Here is a 16,018-nt window from a genome sequence, read left to right as displayed (position 1 = left end):
GAAGAAGCACCATCTGTTTAAGCCAGTCTTTGCATCGCCTAACTTCCACTTCTTCCATTCTTTAGGATTTCATTTATGTTCTTTCACTTTCTTCTGGTGGTGAAGACTGACGAGTTGCTTCACCTAAAACTGATTTATACAATTCGCTCATTTCTTTGGCCTTGTCAGCCAAGAGGGCGAGTATGCCTGAGCAACTATAAGAACTTTGCCTTCAGTGCTCGGACAGATTTTTTCAAAGTTATGAGACTACTGCTGAAGTCACAGGAAGGTGTACTTAAGAAGTGGTGTAGTATCACACAACTCAGCCCAACAACACCTGGTTACCAATTTTTTCACATTCAAGAGCTCACAATTGCCAGGAAGAAAGACTCATCATTTGGCTGGACAGTGTTATCATCTGCATATGACTGCTGAACATCTACGAGGTTAGCTGCAAATTTTGACCACAGACCTTATGACCGAGGATCCATCTATAACTTACTGAAAATAAACTGTTTAGAAAAGTCAGGCAATGGCTCTCCCCTGGGAGAGAACTTTATCTCATTTTATTTTACACCTCTATTACTGTATGACCCTTGTGTGTTTAGCACCTTTGTAACTATAATGTATGCGTAACTATACAGGAGGGCCTACCTTATACGGTGGGTTAGGTACCAGGCTATCGCCGTAAAGCAAATCACCCTTTTCACTTTTAAATGCATGCAAATACTTGATAACATGTTTACACTATCACATATTAGGTTAGCAATAGAACTAGGCATAAAAAAAAAAATAAAATAAAATGCACATACACTCATTACTTACCTTAAAATATTTGTAGTAATATGTAGTGTTTATGTAATTTTGAAAAAATATTATCTAGATGGACTAATGAAAATGTTTATAATGTAATACGTATATATGACATTTAAAGCATCCCAGAGCGATGATTATTATTATTATGATGCTTATTGTGTCTTCAACATTAGTGAGACATTTAGTGATTTTAATGTGTACCTGCATGCCAGCACAGTGTGTAAGTTTATTTAGGTACAGATACATAAGAACGAAGGAACACTGCAGAAGGCCTACTGGCCCATGCGAGGCAGGTCCAAGTCTCCTACCGGCTTAAGCCAATGCACCCAACCTAGTCAAGTCAGGTCACATTGACTTAAGGGAGGAACACGGCAACCGACCTGGTAGCACAAGCTATCAGGTCTAACTCACACCCACCCACATCTACTCATGTATTTATCCAACCTATTTTTAAAGCTACACAACGTTCTGGCCTCTATAACGGTACTTGGGAGTTTGTTCCACTCATCCACAACTCTATTGCTAAACCAGTACTTTCCTATATCCTTCCTGAATCTGAATTTTTCCAACTTAAAACCATTGCTGCGAGTCCTGTCTAGGCTAGATATTTTCAGCACACTATTTACATCCCCTTTATTTATTCCTGTCTTCCATTTATACACCTCAATCATATCCCCCCTAATTCTACGTCTTTCTAGAGAGTGCAGTTTCAGGGCCCTCAGTCTATCCTCATAGGGAAGGTTTCTGATACATGGGATCAACTTTGTCATCCTCCTTTGTACATTTTCCAGAGAATTTATATCCATTCTGTAATACGGTGACCAAAACTGTGCAGCATAATCTAAATGAGGCCTAACCAAGGATGTATAGAGTTGAAGAACAACCTGAGGACTCCTATTATTTATGCTTCTTGATATGAAGCCAAGGATTCTATTAGCTTTATTGCGAACACTTATGCACTGTTGTCTTGGTTTCAGATTACTGCTAACCAGAACTCCTAAATCTTTTTTGCGATCCGTAATATTAAGATCTACATTATTTAGTCTATATGTGGCATGGTTATTGTCCTGTCCAACATTTAGAACTTTGCATTTGTCTATATTAAACTGCATCTGCCACTTCTCCGACCACTGCATCAGTCTATTCAAATCTTCCTGGAGTGCTCGAATGTCCTCGTCAGAATGAATTCGACGGCCTATTTTGGTGTCATCGGCAAACTTGCCGATGTCGCTCTTTATGCCCTCATCTATGTCGTTTATGTAGATTGTGAACAGCAGGGGGCCCAACACTGACCCCTGTGGAACACCGCTCGTGACGCTTCCCCACTCTGATTTCTCCCCATTTATGCAAACTCTCTGCTGCCTATTTGTCAACCATGCCTCTATCCAGGAAAAAATTTCTCCTCCTATTCCATGTGCTTTAATTTTCCTCAATAGTCTCTGATGTGGGACCCTGTCAAAAGCCTTACTGAAGTCCATATACACAATATCATATTCATTACCATGATCTACCTCCTCAAATACCTTAGTGAAAAAAGTTAATAAATTCGTAAGGCAGGAACGCCCCTTTGTAAAACCATGCTGAGATTCGTTGATTAATTTATGCTTTTCAAGGTGGCTACGAACTGCCTCGGCAATTATTGATTCCATAAATTTTCCCACTATGGAGGTTAGGCTTATTGGTCTATAGTTCGAAGCTAAGGACCTGTCACCTGTTTTGAAAATAGGTATCACATTTGCCATTTTCCACTTATCTGGCACCATGCCAGTTTGTAGTGATATGTTGAAAAGATTAGCCAAAGGTGTGCTAAGCTCCTCTTTACAGTCCTTTAGAACCCTTGCATACAGTTCATCAGGGCCTGGGGATTTGTTAGGTTTTAATTTATCTATTTGCCTAAGGACCATGTCACTTGTGACCCTAATAGTGCACAGTTTATTATCGTCCTGTTCTACATAATTTATCATTATTGGAATATCGCTGGTATCCTCCTGTGTAAAAACTGAGAGGAAGTATGTGTTAAAAATTCTACACATTTCCTTATCACTGTCAGTGAGCTGACCCGAGGAACTTTTGAGTGGGCCTATCTTGTCCCTGATCTTACTTCTGTATACCTGAAAGAATCCTTTTGGGTTAGTCTTCAATTCTCTTGCAACTTTAACCTCATAATCTCTTTTTGCTTTTCTAATTCCCTTTTTTATTTCTCTCTTTAACTGAATATATCGATTTCTCAATTGCCCCTCTCCTCTTTTGATTTGCCTATATATGCCTCTCTTTTGACCAATGAGATGTTTTAATCTATTGTTCATCCATTTAGGTTCATTTTTGTTTGATCTGATTTCCCTATTTGGAACATAATTTGACTGAGCAGCTAGAACTATGCCCTGGAAAGCATCATATCGGCAACCATCACCACCTACCTGACCCTTAGTCAGGTCATTCCAGTTCAGCCCACCTAAGTAATTTTTCAGTCCAATGAAATCAGCCAAGCGAAAGTCAGGGACGGAGACTTGATTGCCATTATTAGGGGAATTCCATGATATATTAAAACTGAGTGATTTGTGATCACTTTCCCCAAGCTCATCATTAACCTCAAGATTATTAATTAGTGTTTCCCTACACATAAGTACGATTATCAAAGTATGTATAAAATACACAATAACTTTATAAAACTTAAAATTTTGTAAAGTTTCCAGACACAATCGAGAGATGTGGAGCTCCTGGAGGATGTAAACAGTGGCGTGTGGACGCCAAACAGATCAGAGAGCCACATAAACGAATTTTTCGTTATAATTTTAAATGTCCATACAGTGGATCCTCCCTTTTCATCATTAATCCATTGCAGAGAGATCGGTGAAAACTGAAATCATTTTCCCCATAAGAAATAATGTAAATCCAATTAATCTGTTTCACACACCAATAAGTATTAACAAAATTTTTTTTAAGCTTAAATATAGATTTACATGCAGAAAAGAATGACAAATAAATATAAAGCACTAATAAAATGTATAACTGAACATTTAACATCATTTTTTTTTTTTCAACAAGTTGGCCGTCTCCCACCAAGGCAGGGTGACCCAAAAAAGAAAGAAAATCCCCAAAAAGAAAATACTTTCATCATCATTCAACACTTTCACCACACTCACACATTATCACTGCTTTTGCAGAGGTGCTCAGAATACAACAGCTTAGAAGCATATACGTATAAAGATAAACATATCCCTCCATACTGCCAATATCATATTTACCTTTATTAAAGACTCTTGTTGGTGTATGGCAGACAGGGCGGAGGGGAGAGGGAGGCGACTTTATTGTTGGAGACAGGACAATATGCTTTAATGTGACACTAATATAAACTCTACGGCTCATTTATCTATCACAATTCATCTAATACGACAAAAAAAAAAAATTATAACATAGAAACATGACGTATACTCTAGAATGAATAAAATATGTCATTATGTATGTCACGAGTGATGTTGTGTTGCTGGGTGTATAAGGGCCACTGAGAGCATAAGCCGTACATAGTTGTGGTGAAGGCAGCAGCAGAGGCAGTGGTGTTGTCAGTAGCAATACATAACTCCAATAACATTGGAGGAGTTAGGTTTGTGCTGTCCTTTTTGTATCGATTAATCGCTTAGCTTACTTGCTACACCGTTAATGCTACACTTCATCGCTGGCTGGCGCTACAGCCTTTATCAACTCATGCTGCTTTAGTATCGTACATATCATAGAATCACTGAAGAAGGCACATTCTCCTCTCTCTCTCTTCCTCCTCTACTTTGGTACTCTGCTACAATTTCTCCCTTTAATTCTATCATGTTCCTCACTTTCTTTACCAAAGAACTGGCACCAGGAGCTTTCTTTGGGCCCATGGTGGCTTATTTAGCCAAAAACAATGGATTATTACGAAATGACCTCGCAGGATATGTTCACTCATCAAGAAACAACATGACACTGCCTGAGAATGCGTGTGGGAGGCGGCTTTGTGTGCGCACTGGACAGGATCCGTACCACTGATGAAAACAGGAAATTGCCGAAAACGGAACCAATATTTTGACAAAAAAACTCGGCGAAAACGGAAAATGGCGATAACGAAGATCGACGATAGGGGGGGGGGGATAAGGGGTCCACTGTATTAGCAAAGCACTGTAAAACTGGGCTCTCCTGTATTAGCTTAGGTTAGGAACAGCTAATAAATATCTTGTTACCAATTTTATAATACCTGACCCTCTTCTTTTTTTTTTTTAACACGTTGGCCATTTCCTACTGTTATTATTGTTTCTCTATGATACTGTACTTTTCAACAGGGTAATATGAGATCCCTCTCATTTCCCAGACATTATGTAATGAAGTATAAAATAATACAAGTCCAGTTTCATATACATGTAAATTGAACTATGCTCTAATACATTCAGTAAAATGGATTTTGAAGAATGGAAGATGCCTTGGTCAGTCAAGGACCAAAGTAGGCCCAGTTGAAACATGCAATATCTATTTTCAACCTAACAGACAATTATGTTTATCTCCACAAATTCCTTACCACTCCACGAAAAGCAGAGTCCATTGTAATAACTGTGTCACAATCTTGTGCTGGGCATTTAAATGTAAACCTCTCACACATGCGATACCGGTCTTCATCTGGAACTTGAGCTGCTGATAAATCCTCCTCTTCCTCAGACTGTCCATACTGCCTTGAATTTCGATACCCAGAAGGATCCAGGCCTAAGGGAAAAAAATAGTAATTCATTCAACAATAACAAAATATCAGTAGTAGGTCGGTAGACAGCAATCACCGAGGGAGGTACTACCATCCTGCCAAGCGAGTGTGAAACGAAAGTCTGTAATTGTTTTACATGATAGTAGGATTGCTGGTGTCTTTTGTCTGTCTCATAAATATGCAAGATTACAGGTATGTCTTGCTACTTCTACTTACACTTAGGTCACACTACACATACATGTTTATTTATACACACTCATCTGAGTTTTATTTGATTTTATCTTAATAGTTCTTGGTCTTATTACTTTTCCTTTTATATCCATGGGGAAGTGGAATAAGAATCTTTCCTCCGTAAGCCATGCATGTTGTAAAAGTCAATTAAAATGGCGGGAACAATGTGCTAGTAACCCCTTTTCCTGTAAAGATTACTAAAAAGAATAAGAAGAAGAAAATTGTCAAAGTGGGAAGTCTGAATGTGCATGGATGTTGTGAAATGATAAGAAAGAGTTGATTGTGGATGTTATGAATGAGAAGAAGCTGGATGTCCTGGCTTTAAGTGAAACAAAGCTGAAGGGGGTGGGAGAGTTTCAGTGAAGAGGAATAAATGGGATTAGGCCAGGGGTTTCAAATAGAGTTAGAGCCTGTAATTGTTTTACATGATGGTAGGATTGCTGGTGTCTTTTGTCTGTCTCATAAATATGCAAGATTACAGGAGTAGCAATAATGTTGAAGGATAAGATATGGCAGGAAAAGAGGGACTATAAATGTATTAATTCAAGGATTATGTGGAGCAAAATAAAGGTTGGATGTGAAAAGTGGGTTACAGTAAGCGTATATGCACCTGGAGAAGAGAGAAGTGTTGAGGAGAGAGAGAGATTTTGGGAAATGTTGAGTGATGGCGTGGGGAGTTTTCAACCAATTGTGTGAGAGTACTTGTGGTTGGGGATTTCAATGCTAAAGTGGGTAAAAATGTTGTGGAAGTAGTAGGTAAATTAGGGGTGCCAAGGGTAAATGAAAATGGGGAGCCTTTAATTGAGCTATGTGTAGAAAGAGATTTGGTAATAAGTAATACATATTTTATGAAAAAAGAGGATAAATAAATATACAAGGTATGATGTATCACGTAATGAAAGTAGTTTGTTAGATTATGTATTGGTGGATAAAAGGTTAATGGGTAGGCTCCAGGATGTACATGTTTATAGAGGGGCAACTGATATATTGGATCATTATTTAGTTGTAGCTACAGTTAGAGTAAGAGGTAGATGGGACAAGAGGAAGGTGGAAACAACAAGTAGGAGGGAAGTGAAAGTGTATAAACTAAGGGAGGAGGAAGTTTGGGTGAGATATAAGCGACTATTGGCAGAAAGGTGGGCTAGTGCAGAGTAGTGTGTGTGTGTGTGTGTGTGGGGGGGGGTTGAAGAGGGTTGGATGAGTTTTAAAAATGCAGTATTAGAATGTGGGGCAGAAGTTTGTGGTTATAGGAGGGTGGGGGCAGGAGGAAAGAGGAGTGATTGGTGGAATGATGAAGTAAAGGGTGTGATAAAAGAGAAAAAGTTAGCTTATGAGAGGTTTTTACAAAGCAGAAGTGTTATAAGAAGAGCAGAGTATATGGAGAGTAAAAGAAAGGTGAAGAGAGTGGTGAGAGAGTGCAAAAGGAGAGCAGATGATAGAATGGGAGAGGCACTGTCAAGAAATTTTAATGAAAATAAGAAAAAATTTTGAAGTTAGTTAAACAAGTTAAGAAAGTCTAGGGAACGTAAGGATTTTTTAGTTAAAAAACAGAGTAGGGGAGTTAGTAGATGGGGAGAGGGAGGCATTAGGTAGATGGCGAGAATATTTTGAGGAACTTTTAAATGTTGAGGAAGAAAGGGAGGCGGTAATTTCATGCACTGGCCAGGGAGGTATACCATCTTTTAGGAGTGAAAAAGAGCAGAATGTAAGTGTGGGGAGGTACGCAAGGCATTACGTAGAATGAAAGGGGGTAAAGCAGCTGAAACTGATGGGATCATGACAGAAATGTTAAAAGCAGAGGGGGATATAGTGTTGGAGTGGTTGGTACTTTTGTTTAATAAGTGTATTAAAGAGGTGAAGGTACCTAGGGATTGGCAGAGAGCATGAATAGTCCCTTTATATAAAGGGAAGGGGACAAAAGAGATTGTAAAAATTATAGAGGAATAAGTTTACTGAGTATACCAGGAAAAGTGTACGGTAGGGTTATTATTGAAAGAATTAGAGGTAAGACAGAATGTAGGATTGCGGATGAGCAAGGAGGCTTCAGAGTGGGTAAGGGATGTGTAGATCAAGTGTTTACATTGAAGCATATATGTGAACAGTATTTAGATAAAAGTAGGGAAGTTTTTATTGCATTTATGGATTTAGAAAAGGCATATGATAGAGTGGATAGGGGAGCAATGTGGCAGATGTTGCAAGTATATGGAATAGGTGGTAAGTCACTAAATGCTGTAAAGAGTTTTTATGAGGATAGTGAGGCTCAGGTTAGGGTGTGTAGAAGAGAGGGAGACTACTTCCCGGTAAAAGTAGGTCTTAGACAGGGATGTGTAATGTCACCATGGTTGTTTAATATATTTATAGATGGGGTTGTAAAAGAAGTAAATACTAGGGTGTTATGGAGAGGGGTGGGATTAAATTATGGGGAATCAAATACAAAATGGGAATTAACACAGTTACTTTTTGCTGATGATACTGTGCTTATGGGAGATTCTGAAGAAAAACTGCAAAGGTTAGTGGATGAGTTTGGGAGTGTGTGTAAAGGTAGAAAGTTGAAAGTGAACATAGAAAAGAGTAAGGTGATGAGGGTATCAAATGATTTAGATAAAGAAAATTTTGATATCAAATCGGGGAGGAGTATGGAAGAAGTGAATGTTTTCAGGTACTTGGGAGTTGACGTGTCGGCGGATGGATTTATGAAGGATGAGGTTAATCATAGAATTGATGAGGGAAAAAAGGTGAGTGGTGCGTTGAGGTATATGTGGAGTCAAAAAACGTTATCTATGGAGGCAAAGAAGGGAATGTATGAAAGTATAGTAGTACCAACACTCTTATATGGGTGTGAAGCTTGGGTGTGAATGCAGCAGCGAGGAGACAGTGGAGATGTCCTGTCTAAGTTCAATGTGTGGTGTAAATATTATGCAGAAAATTCAGAGTGTGGAAATTAGGAGAAGGTGTGGAGTTAATAAAAGTATTAGTCAGAGGGCTGAAGAGGGGTTGTTGAGGTGCTTTGGTCATTTAGAGAGAATGGATCAAAGTAGAATGACATAGAGACCATTTAAATCTGTAGGAGAAGGAAGGCAGGGTAGGGGTTGTCCTCAAAAAGGTTGGAAGGAAGGGGTAAGGGAGGTTTTGTGGGCAAGGGGCTTGGACTTCCAGCAGGCGTGCATGAGCGTGTTCGATAGGAGTGAATGGAGACGAAAGGTATTTGGGACCTGACGATCTGTTGGAGTGTGAGCAGGGTAATATTTAGTGAAGGGATTCAGGGAAACCGGTTATTTTGATATAGCCAGACTTGAGTCCTGGAAATGGGAAGTACAATGCCTGCACTCTAGAGGGGTTCGGGATATTAGTAGTTTGGAGGGATATGTTGTGTATCTTTATACGTATATGCTTCTAAACTGTCGTGCTCTGAGCACCTCTGCAAAAACAGTAATTATGTGTGAGTGAGGTGAAAGTGTTGAATGATGATGAAAGTATTTTCTTTTTGGGGATTTTCTTTCTTTTTGGGTCACCCTGCCTTGGTGGGAGACGGTCGACTTGTTTTGGGGGGGGGGGGATTTAATCAGTTTTATGAACTGAAATGAATGGTACATCTATTATAATGGCAGAGATACAAGGAAGGTAAGAGTGTAAACGTTCAGTTTTTTAATAAATATATAGTAAATAAATTTTTATTTCCAAAAGTTTCATAATTATTACAATTTAGATGATATTTATTTCATACATTATAGAAAGCCAGTTTATACAGAGCATTTTGGGCACAAGTTTCACAGCACCCATGTAGTATAATACAGTGGACCCCCGGTTAACGATATTTTTTCACTCCAGAAGTATGTTCAGGTGCCAGTACTGACCGAATTTGTTCCCATAAGGAATATTGTGAAGTAGATTAGTCCATTTCAGACCCCCAAACATACACGTACAAACGCACTTACATAAATACACTTACATAATTGGTCGCATTCGGAGGTGATCGTTATGCGGGGGTCCACTGTATAAACCTGTATAGTAAAAAGAATCAGGTGAAAGAAAAATTGTCATAAGGGAAAAAATTAAATACATACAGTAGACTGCCACATTTTGTGTACCAGTATATATTCTGATTCAAATTTTGCATTCTATTTCCACTTCTCATGAGTGACCATTTTTTTTTATACCTGCAATATATTTTTACCATTGCATTTTTGATAATTAACCCTTTCAGGGTCCGTCCCGTAGATCTACGGCTTTATGTTCAGGGTCCAAACCGTAGATCTACGTCATGAGCTCAGCTCACTCTGATAAACTGTGAGTGGTACATTTGGGCCTAGATATGAGAGAATACATCTATGTGGTATGTGTGTACCACATAAAACAGATCCTGCAGCACACTGTGTATAATGAGAGAAAAAAAAACTGAAATCATGATTTTTCGATTAAAACAGCGACTTTGCAGTGCTTTTTCGTATGTTTTTTATAGTTGTATTTGCGATTTCTTGGTCTCACTTGATAGAATGGAAGACATATTACAGAAATAGAGATGATTTTGATTGGTTTTAGCACTGGAAATGGCTTGAAACTGAGCTCAAAGTAGCAGAAATGTTAAATTTTTGCCGATATTCAAGAGTAAACAAACAATCTCACATGTCTAATACACGCCAGCTGGTGGGTCTAATATGCATTCACAAATATGGTGATGATATTTATACAATTATTACAGTATTGCATAACAGTAAATCTTCTATTTTTTGGTGTGAATAAAAATTCATTATGTGAATAAAAAATCAAAATGGAATTTATTTGTAAAGCCTCAAAACGTAACTAATGAACAGAGGAAATGTTAGTTTAGTTCCAGGAATTCCTACATTGTTTATTATGGACCCTATTTTGAAATTGGAATATTTTGAACTTTGTGTTAAATTGGCCAAATTAACAATTTCCGATCACTTTAATTTGTAGTTGAAACAGTTGACTTGGCGATTTCTTGTGCTCAATCGATAGAATAGAAGTAGTACTAGTGAAATAGCTAGGAATTTTGTTGACTGGAATAATATAATTGGCCTAAAATGGGACTCAAAGTCGGCAAAATTGCCGATTCATAAATATCACTGACACATCAAAATTCGCGAGCATAATTTCGTCAATTTTCCATCAAATTTCGTACTTTTTGTTTTATTACCTTCACAAAAAGATTCTCTACCATTTCATAACAAAAAATAAATTTTTGTTTTGAAAATTCTTGGACACTGGGGCACCACTTCAGATTTGGGCCTTGGACCCTTAAGGGGTTAAATTGCAAATAACAAATTAAGTTTTTTAAACCAAATGCACTCATAGTGTATGTATTTTAAGCTCTGGTGGCCTGGTGGTTAACGCTCTCGTTTCACACGGTGAGGGCCTGGGTTCGATTCCCAGCCAGAGTAGAAACATTGGACGTGTTTCCTTCCACCTGTTGTCTATGTTCCCCATCAGTAAAATGGGTACCTGGGTGTTAGTCGACTGGTGTGGGTCGCATCCTGGGACACTGACCTAAGGAGGCCTGGTCACAGACCGGGCCGCGGGGGCGTTGACCCCCGGAACTCTCTCCAGATCTCCAGATAAACACAGAAAGTTCATATTTGTTTAGAAGTGATTGGTAAAGAACGAAGCCCATGCAAACAGTGGTTAACTACTGTATATTATTTGCTTGAAAATGATGAATAAGCACTAGCATTGCAATTGCTTACCTAGACACTCTGCAATTCTTGCAGCATCAGTTCCCTCTATTGGATCACAAAGACGAGATACAACAGGGTGTATTTGATTAGCAAGGTAAAAATTTTTGTCGATCACCAAGGATGAATTATAATTTAACTCATCAACATGATAAGCTCGCTGTACTGCTGCTAAATTGCTACCATCCTGAAGAACATAAAATGAAGTAAAAAATCAAGTTAGACTTTATAATAATAAATGACAAAAACGGTAAATAATATGGTAAATTATAACAACAACAATAATAATGATGAAAATCTCAGTCATATACAGAAGGGCCCTGCTCATATAGCAGGTTAGGCTCTAGGTTACTGCTGTAAAATGAAACGCCCTTTTCTTTCACCATCAAATGCATATAAAAGCCTGATATGTTTACAGTATCATATATCAAGTGAGCAATAGAGCTAGGCCTAAAAAATGCACGTACAGTAGAACCCCCATACCCGTGGATTCAGTTACGTATCTACATTTTACTGTGGCCTAAAAATAACCCTTAATTTCGATTAATAATGTCCCCAGAGTACAAAAGTAGTGGTGATGTCAGTACAGTGGACCCCCGGTTAACGATATTTTTTCACTCCAGAAGTATGTTCAGGTGCCAGTACTGACCGAATTTGTTCCCATAAGAAATATCGTGAAGTAGATTAGTCCATTTCAGACCCCCAAACATACACGTACAAACGCACTTACATAAATACACTTACATAATTGGTCGCATTCGGAGGTGATCGTTATGCGGGGGTCCACTGTACTTCAAAACATGAGAGAAGCCTTGAAATGCTTCCCATCAGTGAATAGTACTAATTCTAGACTTATTTTGCATAATTTATCAATTAAAGTTTATCAAGGGTATGTATGTAAACAAAAAATGACTTATATACAGGTTCGTCACTGTCCACGGTTTCAGGTATTCATGGTAGGTCTTGGAAAGCATCCCCTGTGGATACGGGGACACACATTACATATCTTAAAATACTTTCATCTTTAGTTTACAGCGAGTGGTAAATATATTTATAGTAGAAAGTCTGAATAAATGAAGAATGGGTATAGTATTTGAAAACCGCTGCATTAGCGAAATGCTGTAAAGCGGGATCCTCCTATACTCTGTAAAGTTAATTATCAAGGACAGTACACACAGTCATGAGCACTGAGGAAAAGCTGGCTTGGAATCCATCAATCACGAAAAAAAAAAAAAAAAAAAAAAAAAAAAAAAAAAAAAAAAAAAAAAAAACTGCAGGAAAATCCTGATGAACAGTTGCCCAAAGAAATGCCAGTTAAACTTTCATTCTCCATGGTTAGCCTGAAAATTTTAAGGAGAGATTAAGTGATAAAGTTAAGGCTAATCTTACCTGTATAACTATTCCAAAGCTAAATCTGAAGGATGTGAAAATATAAAACAAGAAACAAACTTGAGGAATTACAAGGTATACCACAGTACAGTAAACATCACAACTAAATGGAAAAAGTTAAGGTAAGCACATAAAAGTATGAGTCAGCTAACTCTAAGATATTACTGACCATTTTCTTACATCTTTGCTGCAAATTAAACAAATTTGTTTTAGATGTTTCATTTATCAGGGGAAAATCCCACTCAGTTCATTAAAAACTCTTGCCACTGATATAGTTTTATTGTTGACAAAGACAAGTTCACTCAAAACAAGTTTAATATATCTGATATAGCATTTAGATCTCTACTGCTGGAATGAGGATCTTGGAATACTGTATATATGGTATATAGTATGCATTCACATATAAGAATACAGGTACATATGTAGTCAAACAGGAACTCCTCCATGAGTACAAAAACTGCTTATAATGTACTATACAATCATATTTTGTGGCTAGCTCAATTCACCTGAACTCCAATGATACAAACTACTGATTAGTTATAATTAAAAATTAATAGAAAATCCACACTTTACAAGCTCTCAGATCATTAGGAAGTATAGTCTGCTTCCATTCACTATTCAGGCTATTTCACAAGTTCTTATTTTTTCTAGTATACCGAAGAATTGTTTTTGAACATCTCTCTGGGATGTGCATCTTCCAAAAATGCTATGAAAAAAAAAAAAAAAAGTCTTTGTTTTACTCTGTCTTCCTATGAGGATTCTGCATGTCATGATTATGTCCCATCTTCAGTCTTCCACACAAAGAGGTCTAGCTTATGATGCATTTACTTACAGCTCTTCCCTTCTGGTCAGGCCCAAGACTGAAATTACTGTCACTGAATTTTTTTGCTGTGTTCAGTTGGATGAAGGTTGCAAAATGCTGCAAGATACTCGAGGACAGCTCCATGTGATGCAAGGTGTCTTCAATGACTGACTAGGTTTTCGAAAGCCATCCTTAAGTTTGCCAGTTTAATATATGCTGCTGACATTCTTTTTGCAAATACACCTACCATCCGGCTTACGACCGAGTTCCGTTCCGAGAAACCGGTCGCAAGTCGAAATGGTCGTAAGTCGAACTTTACTATTGAATATCAACAAAACATTTTTTAATGACTTTATTTTATTGTTTTATTTTGGTATTTCATGTTTTACTTTACTTTTTATGCTGTTAGTACTGTAAGGTTTAGGATAAACACTGTGTACAACACAAATAGTTGTTTATTTCCCAGAAATTTGGCATAAAAAACATGGTCGTAAGTCGAGTGGTCGTAAGTCGAGCAGGTCGTAAGTCGGATGGTAGGTGTATATGCACTCAGAGAATAGGTTAAGATACAAGTTTAACGTTTTTAACACATCAGCTGTCTCCCACAGAGATAGGGTGACCCCCCTCTCCCCAAAAAGAGGAAACACATCCAAGGTCATTCATTCATTGGCTGTTTTGCCAAAAGCATAAATCATCTTTAGTGCACATAAAATCAGTATTGTTATATTAACTTGCATCACATAATGCAGTTTTTTATACAAAAACTAACCTCACATATGACGTAAGCAACTGTATCGCCTTGACGAAGTTTCTTTCCTCCTCGTGAATTCATGCGAATAGCCACCTGTACATGTGGAAGGCTCTTTTTGTCAGGATAATCTTCAGGGTTCTTTGTTAACATCTTTGTAATTGCCAGACTGCCAAGGTTAATCTGTAATACTTATATATTAAAAAGTGCCCATATTTCAATAATTTTTTCATAAAAAATCACTCATAAGGACAAATGACACAGATTTTAAGATCATATTTTTAAGCAAGAGTCTGCAGTCAACCTATCCATGAGAAATAATTCTGAAAGGTTGAAAAACCTTATACAATGAGTACCTAAACCACTGCTATGGTGTATCAAGGGAGAAGGGGAAAGAAAAAATTAACCTCAATCAACCTTATATATATACAAATAAATCTTATAATATTCAGCAGCATTTGCTCTGGTAAAGGCTCACAGACTCCAAGCAGGCTTGGCCAGTCTCCTGGTAGGCCTGGCCAGTCCAGGTAGACATGGCCAGATTCCAGGAAGACCTGGCCAGACTCCAGGAAGACCTGACCAGACTCCAGGAAGACCTGGCCAGACTCCAGGAAGACCTGGCCAGACTCCAGGAAGACCTGGTCAGACTCCAGGTTAAATTATTTGATTTCGTTATACTCATTTAAGTTAGAATAATTACTATAAATACACTCAGCTCCTATAATGTGACAGCTACAGTACATCCATAACAGAATAGCTCATAGAAGCCTTCAGAGTATTTGCTATAACCCCATATTCATGCATTCAGTTTCCATGGTTTACTCTGGCATGAAAATAACCCCTAATTTTGCTTTATAATGTAGGTACTGTAGTAGGTTGGTAGACAGCAACCACCCAGGGAAGTACTACCGTCCTGCCAGATGACTGTGAAACAGAAACCTGTAACTGTTTTGCATGATGGTAGGATTGGTGGTTTCTTTTTCTGTCTCATAAACACGCTAGATAACAGGGATATCTTGCTACTCCTACTTACACTTTGGTCACACTTCACAGACACGCACATGCATATATATATATACATACATCTAGGTTTTTCTCCTTTTTCTAAATAGCTCTTGTTCCTCTTTATTTCTTCTATTGTCCATGGGGAAGTGGAAAAGAATCTTTCCTCCGTAAGCCATGCGTGTCGTATGAGGCGACTAAAATGCCGGGAGCAATGGGCTAGTAACCCCTTCTCCTGTAGACATTTACTAAAAAAGAGAAGAAAAACTTTATAAAACTGGGATGCTTAAATGTGCGTGGATGTAGTGCAGATGACAAGAAACAGATGATTGCTGATGTTATGAATGAAAAGAAGTTGGATGTCCTGGCCCTAAGTGAAACAAAGCTGAAGGGGGTAGGGGAGTTTCGGTGGGGGGAAATAAATGGGATTAAATCTGGAGTATCTGAGAGAGCTAGAGCAAAGGAAGGGGTAGCAGTAATGTTGAATGATCAGTTATGGAAGGAGAAAAGAGAATATGAATGTGTAAATTCAAGAATTATGTGGATTAAAGTAAAGGTTGGATGCGAGAAGTGGGTCATAATAAGTGTGTATGCACCTGGAGAAGAGAGGAATGCAGAGGAGAGAGAGAGATTTTGGGAGA

The 16,018-nt window shown here is 38.1% G+C and overlaps 1 protein-coding gene across 2 annotated transcripts in view; it reads right to left on the bottom strand.

Annotated features, from left to right (window-relative positions):
- PolA1 (DNA polymerase alpha catalytic subunit) overlaps window positions 1–16,018 on the bottom strand; it is a 162,286-nt gene that overhangs the window by 20,735 nt on the left and 125,533 nt on the right. For both annotated transcript variants that reach the window (XM_070085157.1, XM_070085158.1), the window contains exons 23-25: window positions 14,397–14,558; window positions 11,449–11,623; window positions 5,336–5,517 (exon numbers count right to left, since the gene is read on the bottom strand). In XM_070085157.1, coding sequence (XP_069941258.1) covers window positions 5,336–5,517; window positions 11,449–11,623; window positions 14,397–14,558 — 519 coding nt within the window. The remainder of the gene's footprint in view (window positions 1–5,335; window positions 5,518–11,448; window positions 11,624–14,396; window positions 14,559–16,018) is intronic.

This window comes from Cherax quadricarinatus, chromosome 15, assembly GCF_038502225.1.
Source record: "Cherax quadricarinatus isolate ZL_2023a chromosome 15, ASM3850222v1, whole genome shotgun sequence".
In the NCBI taxonomy this organism is placed as follows: domain Eukaryota; kingdom Metazoa; phylum Arthropoda; class Malacostraca; order Decapoda; family Parastacidae; genus Cherax; species Cherax quadricarinatus.
Note: the sequence above shows the minus strand (reverse complement) of the source record. Positions and strands in the feature narration are given on the sequence as shown.